This window comes from Acomys russatus, chromosome 2, assembly GCF_903995435.1.
Source record: "Acomys russatus chromosome 2, mAcoRus1.1, whole genome shotgun sequence".
Taxonomy (NCBI): Eukaryota; Metazoa; Chordata; class Mammalia; order Rodentia; family Muridae; genus Acomys; species Acomys russatus.
In genome coordinates, this window is record NC_067138.1 from 66,837,191 (window position 1) to 66,854,309 (window position 17,119).

The 17,119-nt window shown below is 43.7% G+C and overlaps 1 protein-coding gene and 1 non-coding gene across 2 annotated transcripts in view; both read right to left on the reverse strand.

Annotated features, from left to right (window-relative positions):
* Positions 1-17,119, reverse strand: part of Elp1 (elongator acetyltransferase complex subunit 1) — a 53,845-nt gene that overhangs the window by 9,868 nt on the left and 26,858 nt on the right. The window contains exons 17-30 of the mRNA XM_051162187.1: positions 15,753-15,806; positions 15,556-15,661; positions 14,237-14,352; positions 13,831-13,904; positions 13,481-13,559; positions 13,307-13,386; positions 12,048-12,185; positions 11,861-11,946; positions 10,983-11,131; positions 9,950-10,073; positions 9,254-9,351; positions 7,321-7,522; positions 5,169-5,230; positions 399-461 (exon numbers count right to left, since the gene is read on the reverse strand). Of these exons, the coding sequence (XP_051018144.1) occupies positions 399-461; positions 5,169-5,230; positions 7,321-7,522; positions 9,254-9,351; positions 9,950-10,073; positions 10,983-11,131; positions 11,861-11,946; positions 12,048-12,185; positions 13,307-13,386; positions 13,481-13,559; positions 13,831-13,904; positions 14,237-14,352; positions 15,556-15,661; positions 15,753-15,806 (1,431 nt within the window). The remainder of the gene's footprint in view (positions 1-398; positions 462-5,168; positions 5,231-7,320; positions 7,523-9,253; positions 9,352-9,949; positions 10,074-10,982; positions 11,132-11,860; positions 11,947-12,047; positions 12,186-13,306; positions 13,387-13,480; positions 13,560-13,830; positions 13,905-14,236; positions 14,353-15,555; positions 15,662-15,752; positions 15,807-17,119) is intronic.
* LOC127207557 (small nucleolar RNA SNORA70) lies at positions 14,593-14,729 on the reverse strand. Its single transcript, XR_007832929.1, has one exon. It is a non-coding gene; the product is annotated as a small nucleolar RNA SNORA70 (small nucleolar RNA).

The window sequence follows — 17,119 nt, forward strand, 5'->3', positions numbered from 1 at the left end:
CAAGCAGCAGCAGTATGTTGCATACGAAGACCTAATTCCAAACATTACCAGTGATAGGTTTGTATTATTATTAATTTTATAAAATTATTAAATTTTGTTGTTGTTGCTTTGTTTTTCAACACAGGATTTCTCTGTGTAGCCTTGGCTGTCCTGGAACTTCCTCTGTAGACCAGGCTACCTCTGCCTCCGGAGTGCTGTGATTAGAGGCATGCACCACCACTGCTCAGCTAAGGATAGGTTTTTTTAAGTGGCTTTCTAAATACTGCTTATCCTCAGCACTTATCCTGAGCCCTTTCTATTTAACTGTACTTCCTCAGAAGACAAGGAACCCCCACTGACAGTACTGCCCTCTCCCTCAGCACCCAGCATAGGAAAAACTTTTCAGAAATTTCTCTTACCAGCCTCAGAGCTTCTTCCCAGGCAGCTCCTTCCAGCAGCAAGAGAACAGCTTCTTCATAATCCTGACGAGCGAAAAGCAAGGAAGAGAGCAGGTGAGCGCAGCAGCATCAGAAGCAGCCACACAGAGCCCCCATCCTCCCGGGCAGCCCAGCCCTCACAGCTCCAGTTCTCAGTGTCTTGCCTGGCTTTCTATCTGTTGAATATTAATCTACATAAACACTGGTGTAAAAGACAAAAGGAGGTTAATCTTCTGAATGATCATACACAAAAAAAAGAAGCATGCTTTTGCTACATCCTTGGACAATCAAAGCCACAAGACAAGCTTGTCAAAAATGACTGTTTCCCTAGATTCACTGCGAGCTTAACTAGTAACAATACAGCAATACCATTGAGAAATATAGAAAATTAAATAGTACTTCCTAGTTGGCTTGCTTGTTTCTTGTTGAATTACAGTTCTTCATATATTCCAAGATATTAAACCATTATGAAATAAATTCTTTGAAAATATTTTCCTCCATTCAATAAGCTGCCTTATACATCCTTGATAATTCTTAGTTTCTATGAAATTCAATTAATCTAATTTTCAGTTGCTGATCTTTTGGTGTCGGGTCTAAGAACACACTGGCAAGGTTATCGATAAGGTTAACCTCATTTCTCCCTAATTGTTTTATGTTTCAGCTCTTAAGATTAGGTTGTTGATATACTTTGGGTGGCTTCAAGTTTCTTAAAGCTCAGAAAATATCAAATAAATTCATATTTCTAACTTCTCTCTTTCCGCCCCCCACAAGATAGGGTTTCTCTGGGTGCAACATTGGCTGTCCTGGAGCTTACTCCATAGAGCAGGCTGGCCTCAAACTTATAAAGATCTATCTGCCTCTGCCTCCCAAGTGCTAGGACTAACGGCGTGCGCCGCCACCACCACCACTGCCTGGCCTCTAGCTTCTTTTGAAAGAAAAAAAAGCATGAAACATTTTTGCGTCACTTAAAAATGTCTTAATCACTAAAAGCAAAATATACACTGTATGAAGAGTTAAAATGTCCCTAGTTTCACTAAGGAGAAGAGGGAGAAATAGAGTGCCCTTGTTGGGATCCTTACCCTGCACGTGAAATAGTAAGCTAACTTGTGACTGGTGTTTACTGTAAGTCCCAGAACATGCATTAAAACACTTCATAACCAACAGCAGAGTGAGATGAATCCACGAGAAGTGCTGAGCCTGGAGTGGAGCCAATAGCTCAGCAGACAAAACAACTCAACCTAAACATGAAAATGTACAGAGATGAATAAAACAATGGAAAAACATGCCATAATTTTGAAAAGGCTAGAAGGGTTGCATTCCCAGCACACAGTCAACTTCAGATAAGGACGGCAAGGACGATTATCAGACAAAGAGGAATGGTTCTGGGCATGACCATGGGCAGCCATCTACGCACACCAGAGCTTCAACATGCAGGAAGCAAACACTTGCAGAATGGAAGAATAGGCAGAAACACAGGAAATTTAACTTTATTTCCTCCCAGCAACTCAAAGTATTAAGAGAGTCAGTAAGGACAGAAAAAGCCACAGCTAGAGTCAACAGACCATCCCAACATAACTAAGAGAACACTTTACCATACCATGCACACACATAGTTTTCTCTACAAGACACCATGTTTTGGCCCATCCAATATTTTTGTTAAAGTATATAATCACAACAGAAAGAAGAAATCAGTAAGAGATGGCTGGAAAATCTCAAAATATCTGTGAGTTATGAAGAAATCACAAGGGAAATTAGAGGCATGTACCACCACTGCTCAGCTAAGGCTGAGTATAGGCATAACACTAAGGATAGGCATAACATACAAGTTGCTGAATGTAGTTAAAACAGTGTGTGAGAAAATATGTGACACTAATATTTGCTTTTGCTAGAAAGGAAGGGGGTAGGAGAGATGGCTAAGTGGGATGGGTTACGGGTGCTTGCTCCACAATCGTAAGGCCTGGTAGCTGCGTGTTCCCACAAACACACAATGCAGCTCTGAGTGGGCAGAGGCAGGAGGATCATGGAGGCATGCTAGCTTCCAGCCTAGCTCAGGAGTAAACTCAGGGTTCAGATCTCATAAATCCTGCCTCAAAAGAATAGGTAGAACAACAGAAGATACCCAATGCCCTCTTCTGGCCTTGCCAAACACCCAAACATACACATGTGTGTATGAACTCACACAGAAACACACACACACATACATAAATTAAGACCAACAAAATCCCTCAAAACGAGACCAGTAAAGTAAGTCGGAAATTGGTGATTTTAAGCCCCAAGCTAAGTGCTGCCCAGATTTCTAGCCCTCGGATGGTAAAGCATTAGATGTCTGTTGGGAGTGGCGGCCTTGGGTGGTAAATTGTCATGGAGCCACAGATAACACATTCCTGGTGGAAGCAGGTCCAGGGGTGTGTGGGAACACAACTCTGCTATAGATCTTCCTCTAATCTCTCTACCATCTGAGGTGAGTTTTACTCGTTGATGTTTCAACTCAATCACCCCACATACTTGCTTCTTTCTTTTTAAAAATTTGTATTACTTATTTTTATCTGCATGGGTATTTTGCCTAATGTGCATCTTTGTACTATGTGAACTCCTCGCACCCATGGAGGCCAGAAGAGGGCATAAGATCCCCTTCAACTGGAGCTACAGCAGCTGTGCACTATCATGGGGTGACCATCTCTCCAGCTCCCTCACACCTCGACAAAGTAGTTTCTTACAACATCTACTGAAATACACACTGTCATCTTTTAGTCTTAACCCAGATAGACCGTGAAATGTCCTAGCATCACAATCTTGTTCTAAGTATGTCTAACAGCAGGATAGTTAACCAAGTCCCAGCTTGACTGAATCTAGACTCAACTAAGAGATAGCAGCCTGCACACCTATTAAGATAAGATTCTCTTGATAGGTTATCTAAAGCAGGAAGCCCAACCCTAGTCATGGGTAGCACCTCTGGTGACAGCCCAGACTCAAGAGAGTAGGAGGGGAAAGCTTTGCTTTTTATCTGCTGGCTTGGTGTCCTGCTGGTGAGTTCATCAACTCCACTGCTGCTGCTGCGTTCCTTTACTGCAATCAGAACCCAGATCATCAGGCTTCCAGCATGAACTGAAGACCAACATCTCTCCAGGACGACTCTCGTAGCCACCAGTGTGGCCAGCTCATGGCCTGAGCAGCGAGTGGTTCACAGCTTCTCCAGTCTGAAGACAGCCATTGCTGACTACTCAGACCATACTGAGGAAGGTATCTACTGTTCCTTCCTTTGAATACATGTTCATTCTATTGGTTCTGTCTCTCTCGTGAATCCTAATACGAGCAGTGACAATTTTAAAACTGTCATAAACCAGGTGTGATGGCTTATGCTGCAATCCCAGCACTTTGGAGTTAGAGGCAGGAAAAATCAGGAGTTCCAAGCCAGCGTAGGCTATGCTGAGACTCCATTTCAAAAAGACTAAATAAATTAACTAATGAATGAATAATGCTATTTTCCTCATAAGTCTGATCATCTTAGTTAGTACCCTGGGACTCACGGTGGAAAGAGAGAAGCACCTCCTGAAAGCTATTCTCTGATGACTAAGTAAGGGCGCATGCATGTGTGTTTGCATGCATACACGTGTAAAAACAAAACAAGAAAAGCTCTCTCTTACAAAAGGCCAAAACTGAGCCTGGAGGTAGTGGTGCATGCCTTTAATCCCAGATTTGAGAGGCGGAAGCAGGCGGATCTCTGTGAGTTCAAAGCCAGCCTGGTCTACAAAGTGAGTTCCAGGACAGCAAGAGCTACATAGAGAAACCCTGTATCAAAAATACAAAAACAAAAAAAAGCAAACCAAAACCAAAAAGCCACAACAGCAACCCTAGGTGTGCACTGTGTGCCTGTGTTCTAGCAGCCTGTGGTCAGTGTCAGTGCAGCCTTAACACTTTCATAATAAACTCTGCATTCTACCAGAACCGCCTAGCACACGCACAATCCACTGTAACATTGAAAACCCCCAAGCTGCCTTGCTTGAAGAAGCATTTTTAATACACAAAAGCGAAATAAAGGGCAAGAGAGTGTCTGTCCACTGCTTAGTTGCCTGTCTTCTAATTGTTAGGTTTCAAATGGGTACAAAAGGCTGAGGTGCCTATTTAATATATTTTGATATATTATATAAAATATGCCTATTTAATAATACTCTGATATATTAATTAGATCAAAGTAGACCCAGCTGCCAAGTTCTCCCCAGTATCCTTAGCCCCCACCTGTTACAGGGTCCCCCTTGTCTGCCTGCCACATCCCACCCCCACCCTGAACTCTCCAGCCCAGGAGCCTGGAAGGCTCTTCCCTATATAATCTAACCATTTTCGTTACTGCTCTCTGCTCTCTTTGTACCTTTGGGCCTCTTGGCTGCTGCACCTGGCTCCCCTCTGTCCCCTTCCCCTCCCCACCCTAGCCCCCTCAATGGCCCAGCTCAGTCTGGTCATATCCACACTACACTCTCCTACATCTGAATGGCCTTGCACTTTGAACACAGCTGTCCCAAGTGGACAGTAACATCTCTGTGGTGTCCTTTATCAGTTCTGGAAAACTACAGAGTTTGAGGCTTTTCAGAGTTGAATGCAGGATGAGCTTAGAGACGCACCGGACTGAGATTTTTCAAGGCAAGTCAGCAATGGAATCAACACTGCCTCAAGACCTAATCACTACCGAGGGTCCATCAGTAGGTCAGACAAGTCTCCTCTTGGTAACGGATGCAGGGTGTCGAGGGAGGGGCTCACCTGGACATACTGCTCCAGCACTGTAGCGGCCTCACTGTGTTTCCTCTGCTCTACCAGCTTTCCTGCAAAGACAGCAACAAGCACTTGACAGCAAACAGAAACCGGTTGCCCCTTCTGTCCTTGCAATGCAGCAGACTACAAGCTCTTGAGTTTCTGTGAGGACAGCAATGCACTACACAACATGATGAGCACCCTCCTACCCAGTCTCACTGTGAACCCTAGGCAGCCGGCCTGAAGTGTGAAATCTTTCATTGTGGCTGCCTGGATTACAGAGGCGTGGTACCCTGCCTAGTGAAGAAATCTAAATTAATCACAGGCTTGAAAAAAATCACAGATACCCCAAATGAACTTTTTAAAGATGCTTCTAAAGGCTTGTATATGGGCAACTAACTTGGTACCTCTCCCTAACCCACTTCTTCCTCAGCCAGGAAGAGACTGTGAGTCTCTTAAGTGGGCAAGAGATGGAGGTAGCTGGTTACACTGGCAGGCATGCAGTCCCTGGCTCCTATGAACACTCTAGCTGGGTAAAACAGATTACAGCAGGCACACAAAACCTCAGTGTTGCTAGGAGGCAGGGAGCTTCATCTCTCCCACCCCACCCCACTCAGGACAGAGCACTAAAGAAAAAAGCTGCATGAGCATCTAGCTAGTGAAGCAGTTACATCTTTTTTCTTTTGCTAGCTTGTGTAAACTGCCTAAATCAAATGTGTATACAAAGTAACTGTGCTGTATGTGGTGGTTTGAAGAAGAATGGCCCACATACACTCTTAATATTTGAATCCTTAGAGAGCAGCATTTGGAAGCGTGGCCTTGTTGGGATAGGTGTGGTCTTGTTGGAGGAAGTGTGGCACTGGGGGTAGGCTTTGGGTTTCAAAAACTATAGCCAGTCTCAGTGGTTTCTCTGTCTGCAGAGCTGCATGTAGAGCCCTCAGTTACATGTCTTCCTCCATGTTGCCATGCTCCCCACCATGACGATAGTGGACTAAACCTCTGAAACTCTAAGCCCCAATTAAACTCTTCTCTTTAAATCTTTAAATAGCTGCTGTGGTCATGATGTCTCTTCACAGCAATAGAACACTGACTAAGACACTATATAAGCCTAGCTCACTGCCCTCTGCACCCTTTGCCAAGGAACATCTGAGATAGTTAGGTATACTCCACCCTAAGGGTTGATGAGTGGGAAGCTAAGATATAGTTTGGAGGCTTGATTGATGACTCTTCTTTTTTTTCTGAGATCACGACAATGTATATAAGACTTTGTTAAAGGATGTCCTAATTTGAATCGCCCCTCACCCCTGAAACTCATGTTGAAGGAGAGAAAGAAGGCAAAGAAACACAAGCTTTTTTTTTTTTTTAAATCTCGAGTGCTGCTGAGGCCCAAGCCCTGCTCAGCTCCTCTCACAGAGGCCATAATTCTTTTCTACTCTGAAGTCCAAAGTGCTAACCTAGTGTCCTCTTTAGGAAATTCCTCAGACCTGAGCCACTCAGCCACCTCTGCTTTCTTTTTGTTTTGTTTTGTTTTGTTTGAGACAGGGTTTCTCTGTGTAGCCTTGGCTATCCTAGACTCACTTTGTAGACCAGGCTGGCCTCAAACTCACAGTGATCCACATGCCTCTGCTTCCCGTGTGCTGGGATTAAAGGTGTGCGCCACCACACCCGACTCACCTCTGCTTTCTGTCTATACCTCTGGTCTTGTCCACACTAGTCCTGGAAAATGCTATTATAATTTTCAACCACATATTGGCTACAGCAGACTAGCTCCATCCAAAACTTCATCTTTTAACTTCTTGAGGAACCAACTCAGCTACACTGTTTGGTGTGGCCACAATGTCTGAGGGTCAGTGAGTAAGATACACTAGACAAGATAGCGTAACCGAAAGGACATTTGCAGCCACAACCTCCTGCCGCCTTAGGGGCCTGCAAGACCACATACTAGAAGACCGACCAGTACCCAGGTCAGAGAAATAAATGCTTTCTTTAATATGTCAATGCATTTGGAGGTCCTTGTAGCAGTGGGACTCTTGTTCTATTTAAAAGAAATTTAGTAAGTTTGACTAGAATGAGCCTATCTCAAGAAATGTTGCCCTCAACTTACTTACAAAGCAACAGACACAAACCTTTTGAAGAGTGAACACAAAATGATCCTGCTTACCTGCCAGAGTTCTAGCAAGGCCGGCCATCTTGTCTTTGGTCAGCTGAAGCTGGGCACCCACACAAAGGGCTTGCTGCCAGCTGCCACAAGCCAAAAATGCTGCAAGAGCCTTCTCGTGGGCCCCGCTGCGGGCAAACACAAGCCCCGCTGGCTCATACAGGTGCTCCTGCATCAGGTGCTCCCCATAGGCAATGCTGAGCGCCTGCGACAAGACGCAGATTTGATGAAGAAGTGTGACAACAGTCTAGTTATACTTACAGTGTAGGCTACTTCAGTCATCACACTTCACTCTTCCTTTTCCTGCTCACTCATCATATACTGGGCACCTACATCTGCATTATTCTAGGAGATGGGAACAACAGTCACTCGCCCCCAACCACACATACAAATAAAATTTAAAAAGCAGCACATTAAGTTTTTGCCTGAATGGCTACAGAGAATGGACTTACTAATACAGCCTCTGATAAAAGGCAGAGGAAGATACATGACAGAGAATGATGAGTGTGTCACCTCTGAACGCTATATGAAGAGTCAGGAGGAGCAGATAAGGTACAATGATTGTGTGACAAGAATGTGCACAGTGGATTGGAGGAGCAATGAGGTTAATGTCACTAGAACTTTGAGGCAGACATTTGCTAAAGCCTAGATTGCCAAGGCTTGGGGTGAAGCAGATATGTAGGAATACAGCACACATTCCCTGCCCTTCTGGAAGCCACAGCCTGGCAGAGACAAAGCAGCAAATCAGCAGTGTGTGTGGCCACTAATGTAAGAATGGCTTTCAAGGGAGACTAGAAATGTTCACCAACAGTGGACTCAAGAAAGGCTGCAATGGCGGGCTGGCAGGTCATTACACAACACAACATCTGGGAACCATCTACAGCTAACTGGGAATACGGAGAGTGCCAGGAAGCAGTGCTACAGAAGCTGGTATGGAGGCCTGGAGAGAGGGAAGCCTCAGAGGTTAAGAGCACCTGCTGATCTTGCAGAGAAGCCAGGCCCGGTGCCTAACACCCAAATCAGGCGGCTGTCAGGGGAGCCAACACCCTCTTCTGGCCTCTCTGGGCACCTATAAGAACCTGGTGCATATACAGAGGAGCAGGCACACAAACGTAAATACAAATAATGATAATTATGGTAATAATAACAAGCAGATGATAGAGAGATATGTGTGATCACCAATCTTGGTTGTCAAAGCACCTGGGAAAAGGGAAGCAAGGAACTGCCTCTATCACAGTGCCCCGTGGCTGTGTCAGTGCGGCACTTTCTTGATTGCTAACAGATGCAGAAGGAACTACGCCCAGTGTCATCACTGGGCATGTTGGCATGGGCTGTGTAAGGCAGGAGCCTGAACTTGAGCCACAGAGCAAGCCATTAAGTCGCATTCTCCATGGTCTCTGCCTTACTTCCTGTTTCCAGGCTCCTCCCTTTCTTCCTCAGGCTGCTTTTGGCCAGAGTGTTTTATCTCAACACTAGGAAAGCAAACTAAAAGAACATGCATGCGATTTGCATACAAAACTGGGGATGATAGTGTCGTGGCAGAGTAGACTAGTGATGAGTGCTCTCTGGCCTCAGGCCCCACGCAGGCCACTATGTAGGTTCCAGACACTTATGAGAGTGGTGGCCTCATCTGTAAACTGGGCACAATACCGCATCAGGTTAGAAGGAGGATTACATAATACATTTGACTTAGAAGCAAAGTACTTGATAGATCAGAAAACCTAGCTAGATGTTTATATAAATAAACAAACAGAATTCTCAAACTACTGAAATACTGTTGCCCTGGCTAGTTCCTTCCTAACTAACTCAAGATGAGACTGACTGGTTGTAGGATAATCCTCAAAGCCAAGAACAGTGTTTGGACTCAAAATATCCTCACTTTCCAACTAATTCCCAAAGCAAACTTGGGAGAAGCCTCATTTTACCCACCCCATACCTGGTACTGTGGTGAATCTGGCCGGTATAACTTCAGAGCTTCTTTATACAAGTTTTTATCTTTTACCAAATTTAAGCACTCTATGAAATACTCAGGTCCTGCAAAAAATAAGATTTATCCAGTCACAGGTTTAAGTTGTCGGAAGTATAATGTCTTTCACTTACACCTGTGTTTCCTTTCTCTATGTGTGCTCATGTGCCCATGAGTGAGAATGCATGTGAGGGCCAGAGGACAACTGAGGTGTTGTTCTTCATGCCCTCAGGTGTCCCTTTTCAGAAGGGATTATCTACCTTGTTTTTTCAGACAGGGTCTCTCATTGTCCAGAGCTTGCAAGGAAGGCAAAAACAGAGTGAACATGGCAGTTTTCACTCCGGAGTGAAAACTGGAACCCCTCCGTCTATACGTGGTTCTCAATCTTCCTTCCTCATATTCTGACCTCTTAATACAGTTCCTCATGTTGTGGTGACCCCAACTATAAAATTATTTTCATTGCTACTTCATAACTGTAATTTTACTAGTGTTATGAATTGTAATGTAAATGTTTTTGGAGATAGAGGTTTGGCAAAAGAGGTTGCAACCCACAGGTTAAGAACCACTGGCATAGGATAACCTTTATCTTATCTTACAGCTCACCTATGGAGTTCCTAAGAAGGCTTGAAGCAGTAATGAACATCTGAAGCAGCAGTAAAGACTCACCACACTTGCTGAGGTGTCCAATGGCCTTTTCATAGCGTTTCAAGTATTTGTCTATGGTGAACCGCTGGTAATTAGTTTCCATTTTCTTAAGTGTATTAAGAAATGGAAGATATTCCTTAGGATCCTAAAAGAAAAAGTCATTACTTGTAATACTTAAATAATACATTTTTTAAAAAGATGTATTTATTGCATATGAGTGCTTTCTCTGCAGAAGAGAGGGCATCAGATCACATTATAGATGGTTTTGAGCCACCATGTGGTTGCTGGGAATTGAACTCAGGACCTCTGGAAGACTAGGTGGTGCTCTTAACCATCTCTCCAGCCTCATAATATACATTCTAATTAAGGCAATAAACATAGAGCAACATAATTTAAAATGTGTATACACTATGTATCAATATGTATTATATAATACATCAAATCAAAGTTTTGGGGAAAAAGGGTTCATATTTGGGTGTTATTAGTTTAAATTTTAATCTCTAGATTTCTCTACAGCCTCAGCTCCTTCACAGGCTGACAAGGAAACAGTCACCTGCAATCCAGAAGACAGTCAACAGTGAACCAAGTCACCCCTGAAAGAGCACCCTTCAGGACACAGCTTACATGCTAGTAATGAAGAGAGCACATCAAAACAAAGCTAAGATGTACTGAGTTGGCACAGTCTAAGAGATCCACCACTTCGTGCTCTGTACCACGCATAGCAAGCTGATTTTTCTTCCTAGAGAGCAGCATCCTGGGCTAGGGACACAGAAGCCAGGCATGGGGGCATAGGCCTGTTACGCTGGTGCCAGGGAAGTGGACAGTCAGGTCCCTGAGACCTGCAGGCCAGCTAGCCAACCTCATCCACTTAGTGAGTTCCAGGTCAGTGAAGTGGACACAGAGACGTAGAGAGAACGGAGACTAGACACGCCAGCCCTGGAGACTCAGGTCTGCACCACTCACAGCATTAGATAAAGAGCTATTCTCTAAAGAACAGGTGCCACACTAGTATCATTTTCAAAAAATGGTGCAAAAAAGCATAAACACCACATACCTTTTGTGACTTCTCAGCTACCATGAGAACTAAATCAAAGTCATAGGTCCCAAGAGAATGATTATATAATTCGTTAATGTCTACCAGGAGTAGCAGGTACTTCAAGGCCTCCTCTGCACTCACAGTCTCAGGATCAGAGGGAACATTTCCTGTTGGTGTTTAAGAAAGAACAGGAGGACAGAACTCAGTCAGTCAAGTGTTTGCCTACACACATAGAGGTGTGGGTTTGATCCTCAGAGCCATATAAAACCAGGTATGCTGGTGTGTTCCTGTAACTCCAGCACTCAGGAGGAAGGAGGGTCAGAAGTTCAAGGTCATCTGTAATTACATAGTGAGTCTGAGGCAAGAGTGAGCTACATAAAACCTTGCCAAAAAGAAAGAACCAAAGAGTGGGCTGGAGATATGGCTCAGAGGTTAGGAGCACTGACTTCCAGAGGATCCTGTTTCAACTGCCAGCACCCACCTGGCAGCTGACAACTGTAATGCCAAGATCTGACACCCTCACATAGACATGCACGCAGGCAAATCCCAATGCACATAAAATAAAATTAAAAAAAAAAAGCAAAAACAAAAACAAAAGAATGAAGGAAGAACATCAGAACAGTCATTGGGGGAAAGTCTACAAACTCAGAAACCAAGTAAAAAGATTTTCTGACAGCCTGGGACACAAAATGGACATAGGCAGATGTCAATTCATTCATACAAAGTGTGTAAGCATTTCAGTTTGGATCTCATTTGCTCAAAAATCTTCACATTTGAACATAGTGAACCAAGAGCCCTCTGTAAATTCCATGACATGGCAATGGCATGGTAATGGTCCTCTGCAGACAGTGACTGTGAAGGCTGAGTCAGGGAAGTGTCTGAGTGCAGGTCTCTACCTTGAAGTTCGTGCACCTTCTGCAGTACAATCTCCAGTTCTGGGGTTGTTTTCTTCACATGAGATGTGAGTATTGACAGGCAGTACCTGAGGTAGTAAGTGAAACACCAGAATGACAAGATGAGTAAAGTAGACAGACATCTCCATATCCTGTCGTTCAAAGATGCCCACAGTAGCACGGCACCCACTTCCGAGGGTTGATGGTCTCCATGGCTGCTCTCATAGCATCACAGATGAGGTCAAGTTTCTTCCCAGCAGGATCTCTGGACACCTGGGTACTCTTGCTAACCGGTGGAGGGTACATGGTCTTTGTGACATCTTCTTCTCTAAAAACCAAAGTACATGATCAGGTCGCTTTACCACACACTGCGGCAGTCCGACTACTAACATATACTGGACAGGTCTGTGAGACAATAAAGAAAAAAGGACCTGGAAAGTTTAGTTATTCAAGTAATGAGACATCAAACATATCCACAAAAGGCTTACTCAGTAATGTTCATAATTTTGCTTACATTAGCCTGAAGTAGGGTACAACCAAGGAGTCCAGGTAATCAGAGAATAAAGAAAGGGTGATATATTTACACAGAAGCAGACTACTGAGCAACTAAAAATGAATGAACTAATGAGGTATGCAAAACGATGGCAGAGCTCAACTCTGCAAGTGAAAGCAGCACAGCAAATACTTTGTGGTTGTGTTACGTGGTGATGTAAAACAAGAGGCTGACCTGTGCTGAAACATTGAACAGGAGCTGCCCAAGAGCTGGGCACAAGCACTAGTGGAGAGTGGATGTGGGGAGCTTTCTAAAAAGCAAATGCTGTGTAACTGGATAGGGGGTTGGAGTACATGATGTACAAACATGTGCTGAAGCTACCGGATGGATTACTAGACATTTTGCAGTGGTTAATTACCCAACACTACGAGAGTGTTCTAGCCAATGCTATACAAGATGACCTTCTAGAGGTAAAATGGACTGCTGTCTCCAACTTTCTTTGCACCTTTCTAAAGCAAGAGAATAAATGCTGGGCAGTGTCAACATCATTGTTTCCCTAAAAGTTTCATTAAGCCAGGTGTGGTGGTACACACCTTTAATCCCAGCACTCAGGAGGCAAGGCAGGTGGATCACTGTGAGTTCGAGGCCAGCCTGGTCTACAAAGTGAGTCTAGGACAGCTGAAGCTACACACTGAAACCCTGTCTCGAAAAAACAAACAAAAAGTTTCATTAAAAAGTTGGCAAAGAAAAATCATTAGAGAAAGGACTATATTTGATGCCAATCACATGAGAAAAACAGTTTTATAGGCAAACCTAAAAACCAAGTCAAATAACACTATTTTATGGTAATTTATTTTAAAGAGATTTTTGCTCTCTAGCAAAAAATTATTTATTTATTCGATTTACCAAGAGATAATACTTAAAATATGACAATCAAGAATTATCAAAATACTTACTTTAGTTCTGTGAAAAACAAGTTAATATGATTTACAGAATCTATCTGTTTTATGAAGGTTTCCACATTTTCCAGAAACACCTATCAAAAAGAAAGTGTGTAAGCATTTCAGTTTAGATCTCATTCGCTCTTGAGTACAGCTAGAGAACAGTCAGACATCTACATAGGTAGGTACCTTAGGATTATGGTCATGAATCAGATTGAGGTTAATTCTCAGTTTTCTCATGCATTCAAATGCTTCTTTAAACATAAGTCTGCAAAGACAGAAAAAAAAAAAATGGATAAAAAGCATACGTTCTCTGTAATGAAAGATTTTCATTACAATACAAACTGGCTATAATCAGATTGCAGCCCAAATAACAAGTTCTGATTTTCACTCCAAAATTACAGAAAGAAAACAAACAAACAAACAAACAAGCAGGTGACACATTCTTTTCCTTTTAAAATGTATAGTTTAGTGATTCCCATAGCTTGGACTACATGACCATATATGCACACAGGTACAGTCACATACAGAATACTTACTTGTCCAGCCACTTCCGAACCTGAGCCAAGACCAGGGCCCGATGATGAACAACTTCCAAGTTTCCCCTTGGCATCTCAAAATAAATCAAAATCTCTAGTCAACTGGAAATAGTTTAAGCAGCAGGATGCACAGTTCTACTCAACTCTTCCTGAACCATCACATGCTATAAAGTGAACAGTTAGAATCCAGTTGTACTCAATATTTATCTTGACTTTCACGAAAGTTTCCCTTTAAACCTTATTGGTCAGAGCTTGCATCAGTCAATGCTCCTTTGCATAAAGCCAACAGATAGCCAAGAAAGAAGGACTGTAATAAATGGTTGTTAATACAAGAGGCTAAAATGTAGCCTGTATGTACTGTGGTGGTGACTGAGGGACAACACAAAGTCTCAAGACTTGAGCTTACCTGTAGTATAAGCTTTGTGTCCTGGGGAACAACTGTAACAATCCGAGAGCCCCTTTCCACTTTCCGCAGAATTTCTCCACTGGCCTCATTATTGCCGCACAGATTTGCCTGTAATGCTAAAAGTGCCATTGGCTGAGACTTGAGAATGACCATAGCAAGCCGTGCTCCATTAAGTGCTGCTGAAGCTGGCCAGTATCTGAAGCCCAGTTAACGGCAAGTTCCTTTGTTCTCTCATTCAACCTCAAGATCCCTGGCCCTTCCTGTAATCTCACTCCTGGGAAGGACCTCACTTTACAGAAGCCTCATGTAAACTCACATACATAGCTTTTTTTTTTTTTTTTTTTTTTTTTTTTTAAAGTTGTCTCCAAAGTCCTTTGGGGCAACCCATACAGACAACAGGCTGCAGACACTATACCAAGGAGGCTGCTATTTGCAATCAACGCATACCAAGTCCCTGTGGGGAAAGGGACTTGGTAGGCTTAATTAGCTGCAAACATACATAGCATCTTTTTTTTAATACATAGCATCTTAAGCAATTGGGAAACTGGAAATTGCGATTGGAGCAGCTTCTCTGTTTCTTAGCATTACCTTCATATTATGGCTGTACCAATGGCAGAAAGAGTTCCTGTTTCCCAGTCAGCAGCAAAGAAAATAAACTGGCCTTTTAGACTAAGAAACACACTGGGAAGAGGGTGATGTAATGCAAGAAAAACCCGTGCTAGTGCCCTACAAACCACAAGATGGCATCCAGAAGTACAATAGTGGTTGAGCAGTCAGAATCTCTACAACAAGGTTAGAACACATAACCAGTAGAGAACTGATGTGCTAACTCTAAGGATTAGGCAAGCTGTACAATAAAATTCCATGAAGAATATTTTAGAATGTGCTACTTAAAAGTTTCCTTTGCGGGTTCTCTGGTAACTGAGACAGAATGATTTAGCAAAGAAATTATGTTGAGGGGGGCTGGAGAGGTGGCTCAGGGGATGCGAGTGTGCACTGCTCTTCTAGAAGTCCCAAGTTTAGTTCCCAATACTCACATTGGGAACTCACAGCTGCCTGTATTTCTAGCTTCCAGAACATCCACTACCTTCCTCCAAGGATGCCTGCACACACATGCACATAACCACCATAGATGCAGGTACACCCATGTGCACATACACCCACAGAGGGTTAAAAAGAATGCCATATTAAAGAAAAAAGCTAATAAATGAGCCTAGGACTCTGCAGTAAACAGCCAAAGTAGGTGAAGAATTTAAAAATCATCAACACTTCAAGACACTGGAAAAGGAGATAACTCCATTTTGTACAGGAAGGCTTACTTTTAAGTGAGGCATCCGTTAGGGAAAAACACTGGCAGGTATGGGAGTGGGTCGTCAGCAGTAAAAACTCATCACATGTTGCAAAGGATGTGATATTTGATGCAACCTGCAACAGGCAGAAGAGGCCCAGGGGAAGTTAGCTATTGTGCTTGGAAGCAACACTGTGGGACTGATCTACACAAGCCCAGCCTACATACCTCAGTGTCATTGATGAAAAAGCGACACCTGTCAGTCAGACCAAAGACACATTCCTGCAAAGAAACAAAACTTAAACTATAAGCAACTCAATTCACAAGCTCTTAAACCTACAGTCTTCACCGTGCAGTTGTGTCACCCTGTGATTCCCTAAGCTTCGGTCATTAGGACTTCACGCAGGCAGCTTAGTGAAGGCAGGTGCCATGCACAATGGACACACCGCCACCCAACCAACAAGCCACTCTAGCTACTTCGCTCCTCTGCAATTGATTTCATTCCCTTCTCTGATTCACCCTAAAAGTCTCTGTTGATCTTCCATCCTACACCCATTCCTCCCCAACCTACTCCTCTGGCAACAAGAATCACATATCGGACATGAAGAAAACATCTCAATAACTTTATTTTGGGGGGAGGGTCGTAAGAGGGATTAAAGAGCAGTGCTTATTTCTCTTAACGCCCACCATTTCTGTTCACCTAGGGCTTGTTTCTGTTCACAGCCGCCATTTCTGTTCGCCTAGGCCAAATGAGTCTTGCTGAGCAGTGTTATACTCCTGGTCAGGAAAAAGGTCATCCCTGCGGCTCTGTGCCACCTCAAGTGGGAAAGACAGCAGAGCTCACAGCGCAAGGTAAGGAACCTGTGCCAGGATGTACACTATGAGACAGCCCTGGCCTGCAGCACCTGCCACGTGCTGCCCCAGGCCTGCTCTGCCCATCTTTCTAAACTCAGGCTGCTTCTATACCTCCTCCCTCCCTCCCTCCCTCCCTCCCTCCCTCCCTCCCTCCTTCCTAGGAACATCTTTCCTCCCCATGTCTTAGCACACTCACCACTGGCCCTGAGAGTCTTTCTTGGACAATCATCATCATAACTATGATCCTCTAGCTAGCCCCAGACACCTCGCTGTTTGCTACTGTCATACATTGCTCCTTGCCTTCACTCTCCTATCAGAAAAACGATTCTATCTATACTAAAAGAAGGTGTGGTCCTTTGAATGACCATGGCTCTCATAGGCTCTTCTATTTGAATGCTGGTTCCCAGTTGGTGGAACTATTTGGGAAGGATTAGGAAGAGTGGCCTTGATTGAGGTGTGCCACTGGAGTGGAGTTTTATAGTTCCCAAAGCCCAGGCCATCCCCAGTTAATACTTTCTCTGCTTTTTGGTTGCTGTCTTCTCAACATGTAAGCTCTCAGCTACTCCCCAGCACCAGGCCTGCCGCCTACAGCCATACATGGATTCTATTACCCTCCGGAATTGTGAGCTTCCAAATTAAATGCTTTCTTTTCTAAGTTTCCTTGGCCATTGTGTCTTATCACAGCAATTGAAAAGTAACTAAGATAGAAGCTGTTTTGCTTTGTGATTACCATATCCTAC